The sequence below is a fragment of the Lingula anatina genome, chromosome 5 (genome assembly GCF_051362555.1).
Source record: "Lingula anatina isolate TDL-2025a chromosome 5, LinAna3.0, whole genome shotgun sequence".
Taxonomy (NCBI): domain Eukaryota; kingdom Metazoa; phylum Brachiopoda; class Lingulata; order Lingulida; family Lingulidae; genus Lingula; species Lingula anatina.
In genome coordinates this window covers 23,550,211-23,572,517 of record NC_141771.1, presented here as the reverse complement: position 1 = coordinate 23,572,517, position 22,307 = coordinate 23,550,211, and the positions used below count along the sequence as shown (strand labels likewise).

Sequence of the window (22,307 nt, the reverse complement as noted above, 5' to 3'; positions counted from 1 at the left end):
GTATCTACGTTCAACATACATCTTCCATTACTTCTTTTTTTTTAATATGCATATACCGTATAAGCATTAATTCTAGGGAAAAAATTCTAACCCATTTATTCCAGGGAAACAATTCGAATCACAAGCTCGCCACAATAATAATATTAATAATAAACAAAGTCAATCAGGGCTAATATGAAGAGGAAAAACACCACCTATCATCCCAGACAACAGGAAAATCCACAGTTAGACCTAATCAAGCTACCAGCACCATCACGACCGTATCAAGCTACCAGCGCCGACTCGGCCTGCCTCATCAGCAACACCTGGCCATATGCTGCAGATAAAACTGTGTGAGCTACCAGTGCCGTCATGGTCTGTCTGCCAGCAATATCCGGCACATATTGCCAGCAAAACTCTGTATGTTTCCGAAGTCACAGAACACCCGTCGTATCGATCATCATGGCTGGTTACTCAAACAACAACAAGATATTAGCAAGACAAAATCTCTACCCAGTTCCCACAGAACACGGTTCTGCTACCTATCCCTTCGTGGGCAGGCATCAACATAAAAAATACCTGGTCTAAAATACCAGTCCCGACACTCCAACGTGGAGCATGGTACCCTTAAAGAAATTATCTGGTCTAACTTGCATTTATCCATCGGTGGACCTAAATTAACAAGCAGCCCTACGTCGCTAGGAACATACCAGAATTTTTTCGCTCCCATACGGAAGCAGGGAACCATTTTAAATAAATAATAAAACATCTGGTCTTACTTGCATTTATCCATCGGTGGACCTAAATTAACAAGCAGCCCTACGTCGCTAGGAATGTACCAGATCTTCTGCTCCTATTACTTAACAGCAGGATAACCTTAAAAAATAAATACTGGGTCTCTAACCTCACTTCGAGATAAAGTAACCTGTTTTCACCACGCCATATGAGCCTCCTTCCTTCATTACCCGTCACGACGTTTAATTGTCCTCTCGCATAATATAAAAGTCCAAAAGTACACGTGTTTGTCTGTCTGTGTGTCCGTTTTTAATTACTGTCTGCCTACGCACGTGCCTTGCCTAAACCAGTTCGGTCCGGTTTATTTCGACACCCGTTTTTAATATTCCCATTATAGACCAAAGCTTTGATATTGCCTCTATATTCAAATTTGCCTAAGAACACGTTCCTTATCACCACGAATGCCGCTTCTTATCTATGTTACCAAATTCTGATGTAATCTCCAACTATTACATGTAATTCGATCGACGCAATTAGCAAACACTTGAAGTTCTTTATCTTACCGCTTGCCTGTGTCGGCCCTTGCGCGACAGTATAGGCAATTATAATTAATAGCACAATAGCCTGTACATCTGAACGTTACAAATTTAAAAATCCGATCAAGACCATATCAACGTAAAACCCTTATTTTACTACGAAGAAATTTCGTCAATCACCGAATCAACGCAACAATAACCCGAAAACATGTTAAAATACAACAACGACACCAAAAGACGATATATACTACCAACAACGCAAAACTTATCTTAATTTTTTTTTTCCGCTACGCAATCCTGAATATAACCCTTCTACGACTGCCACGTAACGAACACGTAGCTTTTCCCGAAAATTGCATTTTTCATGCACTAACGATCTCTTGCGTCTTACAAAAAAAAGTAAGCAATCTGCCTAAACATTTCATGTGCCGTAATTACGTGGCCCTTAACCAACAATTTTGCAATTTACATATTAAATCGACTTAAATTGGAGGAGCCGTTTATTCCTCTCTTACTATCAACATTTTACTTAAAATCGGCAAGTCACCCCTACTTTGCACTGAATTTGGAAAGTTTTTAATTAATCTTAACATGAACAGGCCCTACCACGGCACGAAAAACCGTTAAAAACTAACAAAATTTTACACAAAATCCGACATTAAAATACTTGTTACTGCAAGATATAAACAATAGTTCATACTTACCGGCCGGTAGGTGATACTGCCTGGCCGACCGATCTTCGCTGCGCGAAGACATAACCTTTCTATACTTACCTCCCCGTCTGGCCATTTTGTGTCTAGTCAGGTCTTCCTTGTGCGCATTGGAACGTAAACTGGCGAAGCTCGGCCAAATATGTTATGTCCCTTTACATATACATATGAGATGAATGTCCCAAACTTATATAATTTAGAACGCTTAATTCAAGCGTGGGCTCGAAATAGGACATTACGTTTTAGACTTACTCAGTGGATAACGCAATTCGAAATTCCACGGTTCGTGTCAGCTTTACGTGAGGTCGCGCAAAGAAAACCCAAGTCCACATAATGACCAGTTAAATGGTTTATTAGTTGATGATCCCTAACTACATGTTCTACGTGAAGCCTCCAAGCTCTAGGCTGTCTCCCATAGCTCCGTCGAACGGTCACCTTCGAGTCTTCTTCAGTCTGTCCCCCGATATTAATTCTATACGTCTTTTATACCTATTTCTTATCTTTAGGTGGATTCTGTGCTGCAGTATTTGGCGGTACATACTAATTTTAATTATTCAAATTGCACACGTCCACTTAAGTTACATGACTTCAGGTAAGGCCATAAAACGAGTCGAGTGCACAAGCAATCGACTCTAATCAAATTAATTTACATGTCCGGGAATTATATTTGTGAACACTACAGTGTGATACGAGTCATGCTACACTACAATAGAGGGGGTAGCAGTGGATGATTTAATACAGGGATACCATCGAAAGTTTATCAATAGAAAATCGCGATTCCCAAATGTTTTTTTAATTCATTAAATATAAACGGTTTTTTATCGTGTAATGGGTCTGGTAAAGTTGTATTGGCCTATCAGTTGGAAACACGTGGTTCGTCTACAATTGCAAATGGCGGCGGTGCCGTGGAAGTTATTGTCGTAAAATTAGCTGGATACGTGCACTTAAGAAAATTATTCATTAAATTTAGTTTTCAAGCGTCAGCTTAATCTGGTAAAATGCCAGACGAAAAAAATCATAGAGAAAGCCTTATGACCCACTGTAGAATTATGCCAAATAATACATCAACGATTACATTATCGGCAGATAAACGTGTTTCCATTCTCGGCTGACTGAGGAAAGGTTTGAGAGAGCATTTAAAGAAGAGGCGGGCGAACCAATAGTGAGTAGGAAGTGTGCTGCAATCAAGACAAACAATACCGATCATAAGTGAACAACTAATAACCCCTAATTAAGCCCGGGTTACGCACTGCTGTGTTGACTCCTTGCTGAGGAGCGGTAGCGGCCTCATACTGCTCTGCGTAGTCACACATTGTCTTCTAACATGCGGCTACACGTCGGTTGCATTGTATTAATAAAGTAATACCTATTCATAAGGAAGGGGGCGGATGGTAATCTGACGAGTATTAAATCAGTTATCGATTAAACGCGTACCAGTAGTCGTGTTTTTTAATAGCTACAGGTTTTTTTATACACTATTTTCCCAAATAATTTTTCCTTCTCATATTACAAAACGCTATTCAACATTTCCTAATTTAGTAATTTCAGTGAGACCTGTTTTTAATTTAAAATATTTACACTATTTTCCAAATTACTCATGCTTGGACCTTGTCCATCTCGAGTTTGCATGAGTTTTACAAGTGTTAGAAACGTGCAAATCTATAGAAAAATTAACCAATCAGATCCAATTATATGTGACTTTGAAATGTTCATCCTTTCTTACTTCGAGAACAATCTCTACACTTGTTGACACTTAAAGAAATTTAACTTGCACTCAGTAACTTCCTACACATTTGATTCTGTGTTAATTATTTTTGTAATTATCGAAAGTGTAAGTCTTTTGCTTTACAACAATATTCTAAATATACTGACGTCATTCTGACAGCGTTATTAAGAATATTTAGAATGCAGTCATAGTGCAGTTAGAATACTATTCAAGTGCCATTCGATAATTTTCCACTTGGAATGCACTTCGAAAGTTTTGAACATTCGGGCCGGTCACAAGAATGGGTAAAAATATTTGGAATGCACTCGGAATTTTTAGAATGTTGTTCGAATTTCCAGGAACACACAAATACACTATAGCTAATAAGTCCCCGGTCACTTTAATAGCACACGCTGTCTACATCAGACGCGCTAATGCGCACGTCCCCGACAGTGTTAATGATAGGGGGATTACGATGGACAGCGCATGTTGCTCACAGCAGTAGGCACTGCCGCCGAAGTTAAACCGGTAATTAAGTCTTTAACTTGACTAAACATGTTTTGCTTTGTAACTTGCGTCCTTCAGTCTTGCTGTTGCGGAAGCGCCGGCGGGACATATCTCCACCTTGCCGATATTTATCCCGACTCTCGACTTTAAAAGTATTATTGGTTTTGATTTTATCAAAGTCTTATTATATCAGAAAACCTGCATATTTTCATACGTGAAGAGAATTATAGAAACTGTAGAAAAAGCTACTCGTACATCAGGGATAAAAAACAACACCTTGCAGCACTATTACCTATTATTCATCACCAGAAGTTACTGTTTCACTTTTTTCTCCCAAATTACAAAGTCTGATGACAACTGAAAGCCTTTAGCCATACCTCAGGGCAGTGGGAGATAGTCTGGATTTGATTAAATGTAATAAAAGTATATTTTGAAGAATTTTCCTAGCCTTCGGCAATTTCCGCAAAGCTTCGGCATGCGCGGCAATACAGAGCTGTCGATATCTGAATGCATGAACAATAGAATTGGTGGAACAACGGTTAACGTCGTTGAATCGTCTGCAACCTACCCGACGGGAGTTCGTGTCCCTGTCGGTACTTTTGAAGATTTTGAAATTGTCATTGTTATAAATATCTATTAATATATAAAACAGTCGTGGCTAATTGTTTTTGCAACTGAAAGCACAGTAGGGAGGTTTGTTGTTATTGTTAAAGTTATTATTACTGGGGACATAAATTAGTATGCTAATCTCTTATCATGGTATAATGATTGATACGATGGGTATCAAATAGTTTTCCTTTGATATAAACAACAAAAGAGCGGCCTTCCAAATATCTTTGCTGAATGTTTATAACGTAGGTACTATTATGCGCAAGAATATTGATACATGACGCAAACGACATTTACTAATTTTGGTAATATCAATTTTAGTTAAAATTAAATTTAATTGAAATAAAAATTAAAATTTGTCTAAACGTGCATATTACCATTCACCTTGTTTAAAGGGTTCGCAACACTTTACATTCTAATACATTCTGCCAATTTTCATGTTTGCTAGTTTATTTTAATTTGAGAGAAAGCGAGAGAAGACCCTCTACTAGGGCCGCAAATTAATTATGAGTATTTTTCTTCAGTGCAAGAGACTGTGTAATGAAAAATCAATCTGTAACTCTGGTATAGGGTGGCCTTGTGTGTGTAATAATATACAAGTAGGGGCAGGGGTACAGTTTTATAGTACAAATAGTCATTTTATACATCTTATTGATCTCATCGTCGGGTCATTGTTTACAATAGCGCTTTGTCGCTGTGCGTACCTTTTTGCATTTGAGTTAGACTCAGTCAGTAACAGCTGGTGATTTTGTCTTTTTTGCGTTTCATTGACAATATTTTGGCCACCTAAGTAGGGAAATGTGGCTCTTTGTTTTGAAATGACATTTCCATTGTTCCTTTGAACACGCAAAAGTCAACACACTTACGTCAACATACTTACTTTGTAATACCAACCCAGGGGAAAAAACAAAAGCCTCATAAGGTGTCGTCATTCACACTGTAAAAGGTGTTAATTTCATGCTTCTATTGTTTGCCCATGAATCATTATGACAAATTTGTAGGGTTGCCAGATCACTCGCGCTTCATTCAATAACCTTGCGCGCGTTATACGTCACAGGTCTTGCGTAACTACCCACGTGCTACGATTTTTCCCTGGGGGGGGGGGGGGGGGGGGGGGGGGGCAGCAAGCGGACATTTTGTACAGGAGCAATGCAAAGATGGGTGAAAACGATACGTTGTTTTTAACCGAAAGTGCCAACACCAAAAGTAAAGGAGCATACCAACGTTGTTTCGAAACGATGTGGTTAGCCTGTCAGTGGCGAGTTGGGGAGAAAAGAGCAGCACTGATAGCAAGGTACTGTGTACACGTGAACCGGCAAAGTTAATGATAATTTCATGTTGCAAAAGGATAATTAAATCAGTTAATTATTTTCCAAACGATATTATTTGAATAGCAGATACCGTATAGCTAAAAAAAAACACGACTATTGGTACGCGTATGATCGATAACTGATTTAATTCTCGTAAGATTACCATCCGCCCCCTTCCTTATGAATAGGTATTACTTTATTAATACAATGCAACCGTCGTGTAGCCGCATGTTAGAAGACAATGTTTGATTACGCACAGCAGTAGGAGGCCGCTACCCCTTCCCAGCAAGGAGTCAACACAGCAGCGCGTAACCCGGGGTTAATTAGGGGTTATTAGCTGTCCACTTATGATCGGTATTGTTCGTCTTGATTGCAGCACACTTCCTACTCACTATTGGTTCGACCGCCTCTTCTTTAAATGCTCTCTCAAACCTTTCCTCAGTCAGCCGAGAATGGAAACACGTTTATCTGCCGATAAACTACGTCGTTGATGTATTACTCGGCATCATTCTACAGTGGGTCATAAGGCTCTATCTATCATTTTTCTCGTCTCGCATTTTACCAGATTAAGCTGACGCTCGAAAACTAAATTTAATGAATAATTTTCTCACGTGCACCGTATCCAGCTAATTTTACGACAATAACTACCACGGCACCTCCGCCATTTGCAATTGTAGACGAACCACGTGTTTCCAACTGATAGGCCAATACAACTATACCAGACCCATTGTACGAGAAAAGACCGTTTATATTTAATGAATTAAAAAACATTTGAGGATTGCGATTTTCTATTGATATACTATCGATGGTATCCCTGTATTAAATCATCCACTGCTACCCCCTCTTTTGTAGTGTAGCATGACTCGTATCACAAGATGGCCTTAGAAATGAAGTAAGACAGGCCTACACTCTGATAGTTTTTAGTCTATTATTAACCCTAATGTCGTTGCTTGTCATTCATTCTAGAACTCTCTGAGCCATCGCAAAATTATTTGCCAGGACATTTAAAGGCTACTTCTTAACGGATTTTTTTTTATTTGCACTGAGTCCAAAATGTTCGAGGACGTCTCTGTCGTTATCGCCGTTTCTCGGACGCAGTCCCAGACAAAGGATCGGAAAGTTTCTAAATAAAAGAACTTATAAATGCTGCCACTAGCCATCCTTATTGTTCCTAAGTAAAGAGAGGCGATAATGATCTGTTCTTTCTTCTAGCTTAGTCTGTCGACTAAAATGAACAAGGTTAGGCCTACAATGCAACCACCTATTATTACGACCATTAATGAGGTTCTTTGCTACACTCCCTTTCTTCATGATCGCGAAACCAGTGGGGTGCTGTGTTTTAAATATATAAAAAAGGGTCTCGCGAGGTGAAGCTATAATAATGAAATAAAAAGATCCAATGAATAGGCATATCTAATAAACCATGAAGCACGTAGTCTAGGCCTCTTCTTTGACCGACATCACATTTTTTCATTCTTTGTTTTAATAAGAGGACGAACGTGGTCTAATTTGTCTTTTGGTGGTGTGTGATTTTGCTCGAAGTAGCGGAGTCAAGTAAATCGGTGATTTACCGTTGGTAAGAGTAGCGATCATCGCTCCTGCGTCCTCATAGATTACTTTCTAATCACCCGTAATTAACGCAGTCAGGAATAAGCGCTCAAATAGGGGTTTTTGTATCAGGGAAAATTTTAGTATTAATCTTATGTTATTATGTATCTGTATTATGTAATGATGTAACTCATTTTCCCAAGGCAACCACCAATTATGACGACCATTAATGAAGTTCTCTGCTACACTCTCTCCTCATGATCACTTGCTCGATCGTGAAACCCTGGAGGTGTTGTATATATATTTGGGGTAGTTTACTATAGCATGCTACACTCTCCTCATGATCAGCTGCTCGATCGTGAAATCTGGAGTGAAACCCATGGTTTATCTAACAATGGTTTAAATAAATAAAAAGGGTGTCACGGAGGTGAAGCTGCTTAACTCATAAGAATAACGAACGAAAAAATACGATGAACATTTAATAAACCACGAAGCACGTATGTTTTGACCGTTATCGCCTTTTTTACATAAGATGTCTCAACAAGAAGGCAGATGTAGTCCAATTTGTCTTTTGTTGGTGATTCTGCTTCAGGTGGCTGAGATTAGTTGATCGGTGATGCACCGTTGGTAAGAGTAGCAATCATCACTCCTGCGTTCTAACGGATTACTTTCCAACCCCCCATAATTATCGCAGCCAGGAATAGGCGCTGAAATAGGGGGTATTAAATCAGGAATTAATTTTTGTAATTATGTATCCGTAAAATAAGAATCGTAACATTATCACGTATTTTTCCTGATGGAAAATATCATAATTTATGCACACTGATCGAATTATAAAGAAAATCTCCAGATGTAAACAAAGGTCAGTCAAGTATCACTCATCCCAGGCTGCAGGGCAGATATAGAGAATTGAATGAAGCGCCAGTGATCTGGCAACCCTACAAATTTGTCATAATGATTCATGGGCAAACAATAGAAGCATGAAATTAACACCTTTTACAGTGTGAATGACGACACCTTATGAGGCTTTTGTTTCTTCCCCTGGGTTGGTATTACAAAGTAAGTATGTTGACGTAAGTGTGTTGACTTTTGCATGTTCAAAGGAACAATGGAAATGTCATTTCAAAACAAAGAGCCACATTTCCCTACTTAGGTGGCCAAAATATTGTCAATGAAACGCAAAAAAGACAAAATCACCAGCTGTTACTGATTGAGTCTAACTCAAATGCAAAAAGGTACGCACAGCGACAAAGCGCTATTGTAAACAATGACCCGACGATGAGATCAATAAGATGTATAAAATGACTATTTGTACTATAAAACTGTACCCCTGCCCCTACTTGTATATTATTACACACACAAGGCCACCCTATACCAGAGTTACAGATATATTTTTCATTACACAGTCTCTTGCACTGAAGAAAAATACTCATAATTAATTTGCGGCCCTAGTAGAGGGTCTTCTCTCGCTTTCTCTCAAATCAAAATAATCTAGCAAACATGAAAATTGGCAAAATGTATTAGAATGTAAAGTGTTGCGAACCCTTTAAACAGGTGAATGGTAATATGCACGTTTAGACACATTTTAATTTTAATTTCAATTAATTTAATTTTAATTAAAATTGATATTACCAAAATTAGTAAATGTCGTTTGCGTCATGTATCAATATTTTTGCGCATAATAGTACCTACGTTATAAACATTCAGCAAAGATATGTGGAAGGCCGCTCTTTTGTTGTTTATATCAAAGGAAAACTATTTGATACCCATCGTATCAATCATTATACCATGATAAGAGATAAGCATACTAATTTATGTCCCCAGTAATAATAACTTTAACAATAACAACAAACCTTCCTACTGTGCTTTCCGTTGAAAAAACAATTAGCCACGACTGTTTTATATATTAATAGATATTTATAATAATGACAATTTCAAAATCTTCAAAAGTACCGACAGGGACACGAACTCCCGTCCGGTAGGTTGCAGATGACTCGACGACGTTAACCGTTGTTCCACCAATTCTATTGTTCACGCATATAGATATCGACAGCTCTGTATTGCCATGCATGCCGAAGCTTTGCGGAAATTGCCGAAGGCTAGGAAAATTCTTCAAAATATACTTTTATTACATTTAATCAAATCCAATCTCCCACTGCCCTGAGGTATGGCTAAAGGCTTTCAGTTGTCATCAGACTTTGGGAGAAAAAAGTGAAACAGTAACTTCTGGTGATGAATAATAGGTAATAGTGCTGCAAGGTGTTGTTTTTTATCCCTGATGTACGAGTAGCTTTTTCTACAGTTTCTATAATTCTCTTCACGTATGAAAATATGCAGGTTTTCTGATATAATAAGACTTTGATAAAATCAAAACCAATAATACTTTTAAAGTCGAGAGTCGGGATAAATATCGGCAAGGTGGAGATATGTCCCGCCGGCGCTTCCGCAACAGCAAGACTGAAGGACGCAAGTTACAAAGCAAAACATGTTTAGTCAAGTTAAAGACTTAATTACCGGTTTAACTTCGGCGGCAGTGCCTACTGCTGTGAGCAACATGCGCTGTCCATCGTAATCCCCCTATCATTAACACTGTCGGGGACGTGCGCATTAGCGCGTCTGATGTAGACAGCGTGTGCTATTAAAGTGACCGGGGACTTATTAGCTATAGTGTACATAGATCAAACTAACAACAATAAAAAATTTTTGATGACATTAAAAATCAAAACCTGCGGTGCGCGATAGGTTGAGGAGGACACTGCCACAGCAAGTAATGCATGAATTTTGTTACATAACACCATATGCTTGTGTCGTTGTTAACTCTGTGGTATTATTACTGCTCAAATTAATACCTGATACTATTTCTCAGGCTACCAAGTACAAATCAACTTATTTTGTGGCAATTGACCTCCATGTTCCATCATGTGTGCAGGTTGTTTATTATTATTATTTGTTCAAGCACATTTTGATAAAGTGCCTATGCTTTAACAAGAGAAAGTCAAAATTTATGCTGAAGTTTAAAAGATTAAATCATCAGTAGTATATACAATTAAAGCTATTTGATTATGCATATTTGATTTTCAGTTATCTTGATTATGATACGTGGTTGCTGCCTTTTTCTTTTGCCCTCAAATCAATATATAACAAGTAAATTGATAATGCTTTATTACAATTTTGGCTTTATACTTTCAGATGTAAAAAATGTGTAGCTGTTGGTAAAGTTGTAGAGATTGATGTGAGCATAGATCAGGGGAAATGGTATTAGAGAAACTAGGAGGACAAGACATAGATACTAGTAGATCCATCATCACAGCAAGGGTACATGTAAATGGTGTGATCTTGTCCCTGAAGCGGTGTCTCAAGTTTTCAACTGGTTGAGTCCTTACTAAGACAAGCTGCTGCGGTGTGAATTGCAATATGTACATTCAGGTTATACGTGGCAGATTTATGACAAAAGAGACCTTCACAATATACTTCAAAGGAGTTATTCTTGCATCTATGCCTCATCAAAAGTACACAGTTAAAGTGACTAGATCATTGTCTGCAAATAGTGAGGCAGTGAAGGCTGCAAGATGCCATTGTTTTTCAGTATTAAGACTGACAGTATCTGTTTTTATTATTATTTTTTTATTATTATTCATTTTTAATGGGAGGGAAATTCACTTTGTTCTTTCTATGCCCATTCAGTTTAGGGTTGGTGGCAATATATGGTAAATCTGTCATGCCTGTATGTAGAATTTCTTTTGCTCAAATTTCTACATTTATTAAATGCATTATGAAGTTTCCTGACTGATTAATGAGGTTACTTGTAGAAATATCTTGCCTACACGCATTTTGTGATATTTTTACTGCTTTATACGTATGATTATTCAGATTTCATCAGTGGTGTGTGAAAGGTATTTGCATTTTAGAACTGTAGATCTGTGTACCAGCAGGGTTATATTGCAGTAATATCTGTTAATGTTTCTAAAAATAAGCTTCATGTTTGATAATTAATTGGTTTTAAATAAATAAATAAATAAATAAATAATAACCCAAATAAAATTAATTCATTTTATATTTCACATAATCTGTTCTTATTATTTCTTCTAAGCATTTAATCATAACATCTCCCACCATTATACTGTTATTGTGTAATAACATTGAAAGTTTCCAAGATTTTATTAACAGGTTGATGCTAACGTATTACAAATAAATATAAGCATCAGAGCATATTTCCTTACTCAAATGTAGCAAACGTACCACTGGCATAATACCGGTAAAGATACAGGTAAAGATGACAGCATTGATAACTGGGTTTACAGCGCTGTTAGTGCAGCATATCCCTGTAGTTAGTGTCAGATTGTTATCTGATAAAGTTTGCTACTAGTAGCTGGGAACAAAAGGTCTGGCACTTGACAATCAAGTTGATAAAATCACAAATCGCCTGTAGAAAATAGAGCATACCTGCCCAACATTGATTTGTTCAGATTCTTGACTAAGGGGTGCGTTACTGATGTCAAGGGCCAAGACTTGAACTTAGAGGTTTGGCATGTCACTGGACATTCCTCTCGATTTCTGCCCAAATCTAATAAAGCCTCAGTTGCTTAACTTTTGCCAAATTTCCAATATCTACAGGTCGTGTTGTTTAATGCTTGGGGTCTTTTCTCTGGTGGCGGTTAATTGGGGACACCTGTGCGGCCTGTCAACGCACCAAGACCCACTTTTGTCAGTGCCACATTTTCCATTGCCGTAAATATCAAATTTGTGAATAGAATGAGGAATAATGACAGTTATGAAAAAATGTTTGGAAGTACTTGTCAGCTTCGCCACAGTAACCATATGGGCTGTGCCGCCCACCCACCACAGGCGACACCTTGCGGAGCAAGCGTGCGTAATCCAGGGTGCAACTGAAAATAACCTTGTCGCGCGACCTTATTCTCCATATCTGCCCTGCAGCCTGGGATGAGTGATACTTGACTGACCATTGTTTACATCTGGAGATTCTCATTATAATTCGATCAGCGTGCATAAATTGTGATATTTTCCATCTGGAATAATACGTGATAATGTAACGATTCTTATTTTACGGATACATAATTACAAAAATTAATTTCTGATTTAATACCCCCTATTTCAGCGCCTATTCCTGGCTGCGTTAATTATGGGGGGTTGGAAAGTAATCCGTTAGAACGCAGGAGTGATGATTGCTACTCTTACCAACGGTGCATCACCGATCAACTAATCTCAGCCACCTGAAGCAGAATCACCAACAAAAGACAAATTGGACTACATCTGCCTTCTTGTTGAGACATCTTATGTAAAAAAGGCGATAACGGTCAAAACATACGTGCTTCGTGGTTTATTAAATGTTCATCGTATTTTTTCGTTCATTATTCTTATGAGTTAAGCAGCTTCACCTCCGTGACACCCTTTTTATTTATTTAAACCATTGTTAGATAAACCATGGGTTTCACTCCAGATTTCACGATCGAGCAGCTGATCATGAGGAGAGTGTAGCATGCTATAGTAAACTACCCCAAATATATATACAACACCTCCAGGGTTTCACGATCGAGCAAGTGATCATGAGGAGAGAGTGTAGCAGAGAACTTCATTAATGGTCGTCATAATTGGTGGTTGCCTTGGGAAAATGAGTTACATGATTACATAATACAGATACATAATAACATAAGATTAGGCCTAATACTAAAATTTTCCCTGATACAAAAACCCCTATTTGAGCGCTTATTCCTGACTGGGTTAATTACGGGTGATTAGAAAGTAATCTATGAGGACGCAGGAGCGATGATTGCTACTCTTACCAACGGTAAATCACCGATTTACTTGACTCCGCTACTTCGAGCAAAATCACCACCAAAAGACAAATTAGACCACGTTCGTCCTCTTATTAAAACAAAGAATGTAAAAATTTGATGTCGGTCAAAGAAGAGGCCTAGACTACGTGCTTCATGGTTTATTAGATAGGCCTATTCATTGGATTTTTTCAGTTCATTATTATAGCTTCACCTCGCGAGACCCTTTTTTATATATTTAAAACACAGCACCCCACTGGTTTCGCGATCATGAAGAAAGGGAGTGTAGCAAAGAACCTCATTAATGGTCGTAATAATAGGTGGTTGCATTGTAGGCCTAACCTTGTTCATTTTAGTCGACAGACTAAGCTAGAAGAAAGAACAGATCATTATCGCCTCTCTTTACTTAGGAACAATAAGGATGGCTAGTGGCAGCATTTATAAGTTCTTTTATTTAGAAACTTTCCGATCCTTTGTCTGGGACTGCGTCCGGGAAACGGCGATAACGACAGAGACGTCCTCGAACATTGTGGACTCGGCGCAAATAAAAAAAATCCGTTAAGAAGTAGCCTTTAATGTCCTGGCAAATAACTTTGCGATGGCTCAGAGAGTTCTAGATTGAATGACAAGCAACGACATTAGGGTTAATAATAGACTAAAAACTATCAGAGTATAGGCCTGTCTTACTTCATTTCTAAGGCCATCTTGTGATACGAGTCATGCTACACTACAAAAGAGGGGGTAGCAGTGGATGATTTAATACAGGGATACCATCGATAGTATATCAATAGAAAATTGCAATCCACAAATGTTTTTTAATTCATTAAATATAAAGTTATATTATTTTAAAAATAATAAATTTATTGGGAGGAAAGGAGGATCCGTGGTGGCCGCGCATACGCGGTTGCTAGTAGACCTTAATCACGTACGCACAAGTGCTAGTAGAGCATGTTATACAATTGTGGGGATAGCTAATTAAATAACGGAGCCCATATGACCCTAGGGGTCATCTATGGGCCACAAATTTTTCGCGATACGGCCACGTGAACATATGAACCGACTACTGATCAGTGTCCAGTCGAAGCTACGACCAGCGAAGACGACAGGTAAAAGAGAACCTTGTTGGTAAGTACGAAAACGCCTACGACAGCATTATAGGCTTATGAATATGGCTATATATATATATATATATATATATATATATATATATATATATATATATATATATATATATATGCGTATTAATTCTCATCTGTGCATCCCTGTAACGTTATAATGCTTATATGACAATATATTTAACAAAAATTGCATGCCGCTAATCGACACATTATTTTTGATATTGCTTTGGTATGAGTTGACAGCGTGTGCTGTTCACAATAGATTTAAGTATGTGCAGCTTCAATTTACCGCTTATTTATCACGCTTATTTCGCACGCTTTATACATGTTTGGTTCGCAACCTCATGAATTAAGCCACATATTCACACGCTTTTATTGGTGGCATGTTCATTCGCTTTATATTCTTAGCCCACGATACGCTGCATACATATATTTGTTATCACTTGGGTATGAATTGACAGCATGTGCTGTACACAATAGATTCTAGTATATGCAGATTCAATTTACCGCTTATTTCGCACGCTTTATATATGTAAGTTCGAAAACCTTATGAATTAAGTCACATGTTCACACGCCTTTATTGGTGGCATGTCCATTCGATTTATAATTTCAGCCCACACTACGCTGCATGCATATATTTGCTATCGCTTGGGTATGAATTGACATGTGCTGTTCACCATAGATTTAAGTATGTGCAGCTTCAATTTATCGCTTATTTCGCACGCTTCATGAATTCCACGCCTTTATTGGTGGCATGTTCATTCGCTTTATATTCTTAGCCCACGATACGCTGCATTCATATATTTTGTTATATTCAAAAACACCTACGACAGATATTATTGACTTATGAATATGGCTACATATATGCGTACTAATGCCCACCTGTGCAATCCTCTAACGTTATAATGCTTTTATTACAGTATATTTAACAAAATGTATATGCTGCTTATAGATACTTCGATTACCATATCACTTGGGTATGAATTGACAGCATGTGCTCATATATTTAAGTATGTGTAATTTCAATTTACTGCTTATTTCGCACGCTTATTTCGTACGCATCATTAATTCAGCCACATGTTCGCACGCCTTTTGATGGCATGTTCATTTGCTTTATATTTCCAGCCCCATAGTTGCAAGTTTAACATTTTCAGCCATATTTACATGCTTCATAGTTTCAGCAAATTGACACACGTAATTATTTCTGCTACATATTCGCACGCTAAATCAATTAGGGCTTATGTTTCGCACGCTGCATAACATAGTACCAAACCCAAATCTTCAAGTAATTATGCATTTGTGATAAATTTTACGCAACATTGTTATGACCATAAATGGATATCGAGAATTTTTTTCTCTAAAAAGTGGCACACCCTATCTGAAATCTTAAAATTTTCGTACTCTACGCTACATAAAATAATTGTTATATTTTTACGCTTCGTCAGCCAGCCAATGTATTCGCATAATTTCTCATTAAAAGCGTATGTTCATATGCTACTTAAGCTCACTAGCCTCTAATATCAGAGTCCCCCCTTTTTAATTCTTGTCCTAGCACAAACAGGTGTACTGGCATACTATGTTATTGCATCATGTAAACCGTTCTCTTCCTTGCATAGCCTATTATCATAAATATGTAGTCTTGTTACAACTGAATATAACCAGATCTTGACCCGCATGTTTTAAACAAATATAACACAGATCCTGTCTTTCAGAACTCAGCATGTCACGCCCTCGCCTACTGCTGCTCGGCAACAGTCTTATCGCACGGGTTAAAACACCCAAAGGCATTAACAAAGCTACAGTTGCCAGCTGCCCACCTGACCTGGAGTTAAAAGACAAATGCAGGATAACCCTAATGGGTCTAAGCGGGGGTACTCTCCAAAGCATAACAGAGTTGCCTGCCTTAGCTCGCCTGAATGAGTATGACGGTCTATTTTGCCAACTGCTAGGTAACGACATCACCTGCGACGCTTCAACAGCAAGAGTGAGACAACTTGTGGTAGACTACGTTGCAATTCTCAGGCAGTGGGCCCTGCAAGTCAAGGTAGTATTCGTGGGCCAACTGATACCTCGGCGCCATTCTTCAATGCCCACCAGCAGGATAAGAACTCCAACCCACGAGGTGCAATACAGACAGCACGTAAAAACGGCCAACCACCTCCTTCAACGATTACTCCATCAGGAGGAAAATATCCACTTTTGGAAGATGAAGGGTGCATATGAGGCTGCGTCTGCCATGTTGTGCGATAATGGCACTCATGTCAACAGTTATGGACATAAAAGATTCTGGAAGAATCTAAAATCAGCAGCCAGCACAATGGCAAATAGTGGGTTAAATTGATTAATATTCTAACAGCATGTTAATTGTGCCTATTAAAAATTTTTCTTTTTCATGTTTAAGTTGGTTACTTAAAGCATGTTTCTTCCTTTTTCTTCCAGTCCATTCAGTAATACTGTGGTGGGCGGGGCCACTGTCGAAAGACTAAACCTGCCAGTTAGGAGTCGTTACTTACAAACATTCTCTCCCTTTCTTTAGGAATCAAAAAACAAGATGAATCCTCCGGGATTACCATCAGTGGGACCTCAAATGGGTCCCTACATGAGGTTACTGACAGATCAAGTGGGGCCCTGCCAAAACCAAATAGGGGGCCAGATGACACAGGCCGCCCAGACAAGCCGCAGACAGCTATTCGGGGACACCAGGCCTCGCGATTCGGGGTGGTACAGGGGGGCAGCCCTCTCGAACTGGACAAGTCCAGCAACCACACACAACAGATATGGGAGTAACAGGGGGGCAGCCTCCTTTCATTGGGATAGCCCAGTATCCTCCCATGTCGAATACAGGAACAACAGGGGGTCAACCTCAGTTCGCCGGGATGGCCCAGCAACCCACAGCAATGCCAGTTATGGGGTGGGGACAGCCGTCTCACTTAGGGGCCCCCGCACAGATGGTGCCCATAGGATTGGGTATGGTAGGGGGCCAGCCTCCTCATCCTGGTGTAGGCCAGGATCCATTAAGAACATATGGAAACCAGCTGTTCCCAATTCAGGCTTCCAGCCAGCCAACATTACACCAGAACAGCAGTCCAGGACTAGCAGGCGCCATCACAGGTAATTCTCTTACCTTTCTTTCCACCCCCCTTGACGGCCATATATCGCAGACCATTAGAGATAAAATTACTCGCGATGAGTATGTAGATTTTCATTTACTTATTAAAAAAGAACAGAAACAACAGTTCACGTATAGTGGGGAACTCGATGACAATGGAATGATGAAAATAATTCTTACTCCCACCACGTCTAATTCACCTCTATCTTTCCAAGATTGGCAGTCAGCCTTTTACATCTTCCAAACGATCTATCTTCGAACCCAACCCCTCCAGGCACTAAATTTATTGAAATATGGGGACCACATCCTACAGCTCAGCAAAACGCCAGGAATTGACTGGCAACGTTATGATAAAGAATTCAGACAGAACAAATTATTCGGTCTTCAGTGGGAAGTTATTAATCAAGAGCTGATGTTACGTTGTTCATACCAACCTCAGACGCAGACCCCTCCCCTCTCATCTTTTGGAAACCAATCGGCTAAGAGGCAGTCCTTTCGGAATTTTCGCTCCCTTCCCGCACAGTCACAACGCACAATCACGGCACCCATCTGCCGCCGCTGGAACAGGGGGGACTACTGTGACAAATTGCAGTGCAGGTACCAACACATCTGCAATATATGTGTCTCGTCGAGCCATCGCGGAATCAACTGCAACATCCTCAAGTACAACAACAGAGGTGGACGTGGCAACAGGGGTAGGGGTGCACTCTTCGGTAGGTCTAATACTCGACCCTATTAACAAACCACAGGCCACAAACGCACACGAGGCTACAGAGCCTTCATGCTGGAGCAGTCCAGACAAACATTCAGAAGCCCCTACCTCTCTCTCAACAGCTATCCCGCCGGACCCCATGTCAGACCCAACAAACGCCATCGTCCCGTTCATCATAGAAAACCGTGGAACGTTCCAATGGCCGTCACAAATCCCAACACCTGTGTTATCCAATGAACTTAATCATATATTACAGGGCTATGACGAGGAAAAAAGACACTACTTGGTTACTGGATTTCGATCAGGCTTTAAAATTCCGTATTTTGGCCCTTTACCGCAATCCTCAAAAAACAATCTAAAATCAACAATAGAAAATACGGGCATCCTCTTACAGAAAGTTAATGCAGAAATTAAGGAAGGGAAAATAGCAGGGCCATTTACGAAAAAAACCATGAGGCATTATTTTGTAACCTCACCGACGGGAGTAGTCCCCAAAAAAGTAGCAGGAAAATTCAGACGTATTCACCACTTGTCCCACCCAGAAGGTCATTCTGTTAACGATGGCATCCCTCCAACCTATTCCACTGTACAATACCAAACTGTACAAGACGCAATTAAATGCATTCTCAAACTAGGTCCTGACACTCACATGGCAAAAATCGACATAGAAAACGCATATCGAAACGTACCCGTACACCCCGACTTCTATTTCCTCCTCGGTTTCACAATTGAAGGTCTCTTCTACCATGACACAACCCTCCCAATGGGAATTTCCAACGCCTGTCAACTTTTCCAATTATTTAGTAATGCGATAGCATGGGCTGCTAAGAACAAATACCTTGTTACAGACATTGTAAATATGCTCGATGATTTCCCGATTTTGGCCGACTCAAAAGAACATTGTCAGCGACAACTGAATTCCTTTTGTGCCTTATGTAAAGTTATTGGAGTGCCCTTAGCGCCGGATAAAACTTTTGGACCAAACCCGGTTATGACCTTTTTAGGACTAGAACTTGATGCCATAAAGCGACAGATTAGACTCCCCCAAGAAAAAATTGACAAGTATATATCCATATTGCGAGAAAATTCTAAAAAACAAAAAATCACCCTGAAGACCCTCCAAAAAATGACAGGGGCGTTAGCATTTTGTTGCACAGTTATACCAGGGGGGAAAGCTTTTTCTCGTCGAATGTACAACCTTACATCCCAAGCACACAAAAAGTGGCACAAAATAAGACTAAATTAGGAAATTCGACAAGACATAGGAACGTGGATAACATTTTTAGCTCAGTTTAATGGTCAGGCTTTCATGCATGATGACGACTGGAATGTAAATACTCTCCATATCTCTACGGATGCAGCAAAACATTTTGGTTTTGGAGCAATATTCGGAGATCGCTGGTTACAAGGCCAATGGATAGATACGCAGGGACATATTAATATTTCGATTTTGGAAATGTATGCCATATTCGCAGCCTTGCAAACCTGGGCAGGCCACTTCAGAGACAAAAATGTCATGGTGCACACCGATAACGCAGCATCGGTGGCAATCATAAACAACTGCTCTTCCAAAGATAGTGATTTAATGAAAATCGTAAGACCCCTAGTAATTCTCATCATGTCAAACAATATTCTCCTAAAAGCGGAACACATTGCAGGTATTGCTAATACAGGCGCTGATGCCATCTCACGTAATAATATGCAAAATTTTTTTCAGCTACATCCACTAGCCAGGAAACAAATGGACCCGCTGCCCACCACCATTTCATTGAACAGCTTTCTAACAGACGTGAAACGCTTTTAAAACAAGCAAAAGCTCCCAGTACTTTGGCTACGTATGCACAGGTAAATCAACATATACAGGCATTTGAAAAAAGATCTGGGCTATCAGTTTTCCCAAGTGATGCCATTGTTACCTCACTCTTTGTGACTTATTTAGCAGAATTTCTAGCACCTAGCACAATACGCACAATGCTCTCAGCATTAGCATACAAGTACCAGTTTACCAACTGGCTTGACCCGACGAAACATTTTCTGGTCTTAGAAACGCTACGAGGTCACCACAGACGCAATGGTACGGAAGACACAAGACTTCCCATCACACTCAACCTTCTTAGTCAGCTTTATCACATGTCTGCTCAAGTTTTTTGCCATCCATACGATGCCTGCCTTTATCAGACAATCATGCTGGTCGCCTTTTATGGGCTGATGCGCATCAGCGAACTAGTGCTAACACCCGCCAAACATGCCTTACAAATTTTTGATGTCATGCTGTATTCAGACAGAGCAATTTTAACCCTACGCTCATACAAACACAGTAAGCCACATGTGGAGGCAAAGATCACACTATGGAGACAACAGTACCTACTCTGCCCGGTTCGACAATTGGAACTATATCTTCTAAAGAGGCCTCAACTCAGTACAGGCCAGCTATTTGTGACTGCACGTGGTTTTCCTGTCACGAGACATCAGTTTACTTGTGCCCTCAGGCAATTGTTTACAGCAATACAATTAAATGACACGCGTTACAAAAGTCACTCCTTCCGCATTGGGGGTGCCACATTGGCGGCATCACTTGGTCTGCCCAGTGACCTTATAAGACAGCTAGGCCGTTGGAAATCTAATGCCTTCATGAAGTATATCAGATACTGAGGCAAAATAGCATGTCTGTGGCTATGATCGACGCACTTTTAGTAAATGAGCTGTAAAGGGGTACAACTGTATATGCATGCAAGTACGCATTACACAGAGCGAGCACTGTACTTATCATAACGCACCAAAACTAACTTATGATAAAGCATGACTAGTTAAAGTTATAGGTTAATACATAGGTGGCAAGGACATTTGTATATAGAACATTGTTATGCGCAATAAATACTGCTATGCCATGCTATACACTTGCTATTGCCATGCTATTACACTTCTAGATGCATTAATAAACCACCGCACTGATAATTCTCCATTCCCAATCTCTGGTTTATTTTCGAAATAGGGTGGGTGAACAGGAAACCTGTTCTATGGCGTTTCACATACAACCCACCTTTTGCCATTATTATTATCAGTTTACCGTAAAGGAATGCACAGATATATATATATATATATATATATATATATATATATATATATATATATATATATATATATATATATATATATGGGCATAGTATGATAACAATTTAAAAATTCTGGCGCGGCCGGCTCACGACTCCTATCCTCCAATACTTAAAGGATATTCGTAAACATCCTATAAACTGATAATTGGCATAACCGAGCTATTTCGGACAATAAAGTTATATTATTTTAAAAATAATAAATTTATTGGGAGGAAAGGAGGATCCGTGGTGGCCGCGCATACGCGGTTGCTAGTAGACCTTAATCACGTACGCACAAATGCTAGTAGAGCATGTTATACAATTGCGGGGATAGCTAATTAAATAACGGAGCCCATATGACCCTAGGGGTCATCTATGGTCCACTAATTTTTCGCGATACGGCCACGTGAACATATGAACCGACTACTGATCAGTGTCCAGTCGAAGCTACGACCAGCGAAGACGACAGGTAAAAGAGAACCTTGTTGGTAAGTACGAAAACGCCTCCCACCACCCAAACCCTTGGCAAGATTTTGGAGTACTAATTGGTGTCATTAAATCAGCGTTGAAACGGTTATCGTCGGTGCTTAGGTAAATGCAAAATTTGAGGGATTTTTTTCAGTTTTTACCCAAAAATCGCAATTATGACGTCACCCGTAAGATGATGTATGTTTAAATGTTAATTAATTGAGTCACTGAACACTGACGACCTATCTTTTACCCAAAGGAATGTCTGTAAGGCAGTAAATGAGGAGTTTTTTTTTGGGCGAAGGGTGACAACATATCTTTAATGTAGTATAAAGGTACATACTGTACGAACCGAGCATCGGTGGAGCGTGGATTCC

At 39.4% G+C, this 22,307-nt stretch overlaps 2 protein-coding genes across 7 annotated transcripts in view; one reads left to right on the top strand and one right to left on the bottom strand.

Annotated features, from left to right (window-relative positions):
* LOC106160348 (ankyrin and armadillo repeat-containing protein-like) overlaps window positions 1-22,307 on the bottom strand; it is a 94,680-nt gene that overhangs the window by 31,599 nt on the left and 40,774 nt on the right. Inside the window, exon 1 of one of the 5 annotated variants that reach the window (XR_015334883.1) lies at window positions 905-2,664. The exons of 3 other annotated variants lie outside the window; for them this stretch is intronic. Coding sequence is in view for 1 of the 2 variants with exons in the window: in XM_087014336.1 (XP_086870462.1) it covers window positions 12,626-12,666 (41 nt within the window). In the remaining variant the exon portion in view is untranslated. Of the gene's footprint in view, window positions 1-904; window positions 2,665-12,524; window positions 12,667-22,307 lie in introns of those variants that run through there. One more of the 5 variants, XM_087014336.1, reaches the window with a different exon arrangement.
* On the top strand, window positions 14,328-21,263 carry LOC106160349 (uncharacterized). 2 transcript variants are annotated; one of them, XM_013536928.2, is made up of 3 exons: window positions 14,328-14,556; window positions 17,086-17,660; window positions 20,088-21,263. In XM_013536928.2, the coding sequence occupies exons 2-3, from the start codon at window positions 17,327-17,329 to the stop codon at window positions 21,020-21,022; spliced, it is 1,269 nt and encodes a 422-aa protein (XP_013392382.2). In that variant the 5' UTR covers window positions 14,328-14,556; window positions 17,086-17,326; the 3' UTR covers window positions 21,023-21,263. The 2 variants fall into 2 exon arrangements, with proteins under 2 accessions (XP_013392382.2, XP_086870461.1); XM_087014335.1 differs by lacking the exon at window positions 14,328-14,556 and adding an exon at window positions 14,694-16,876.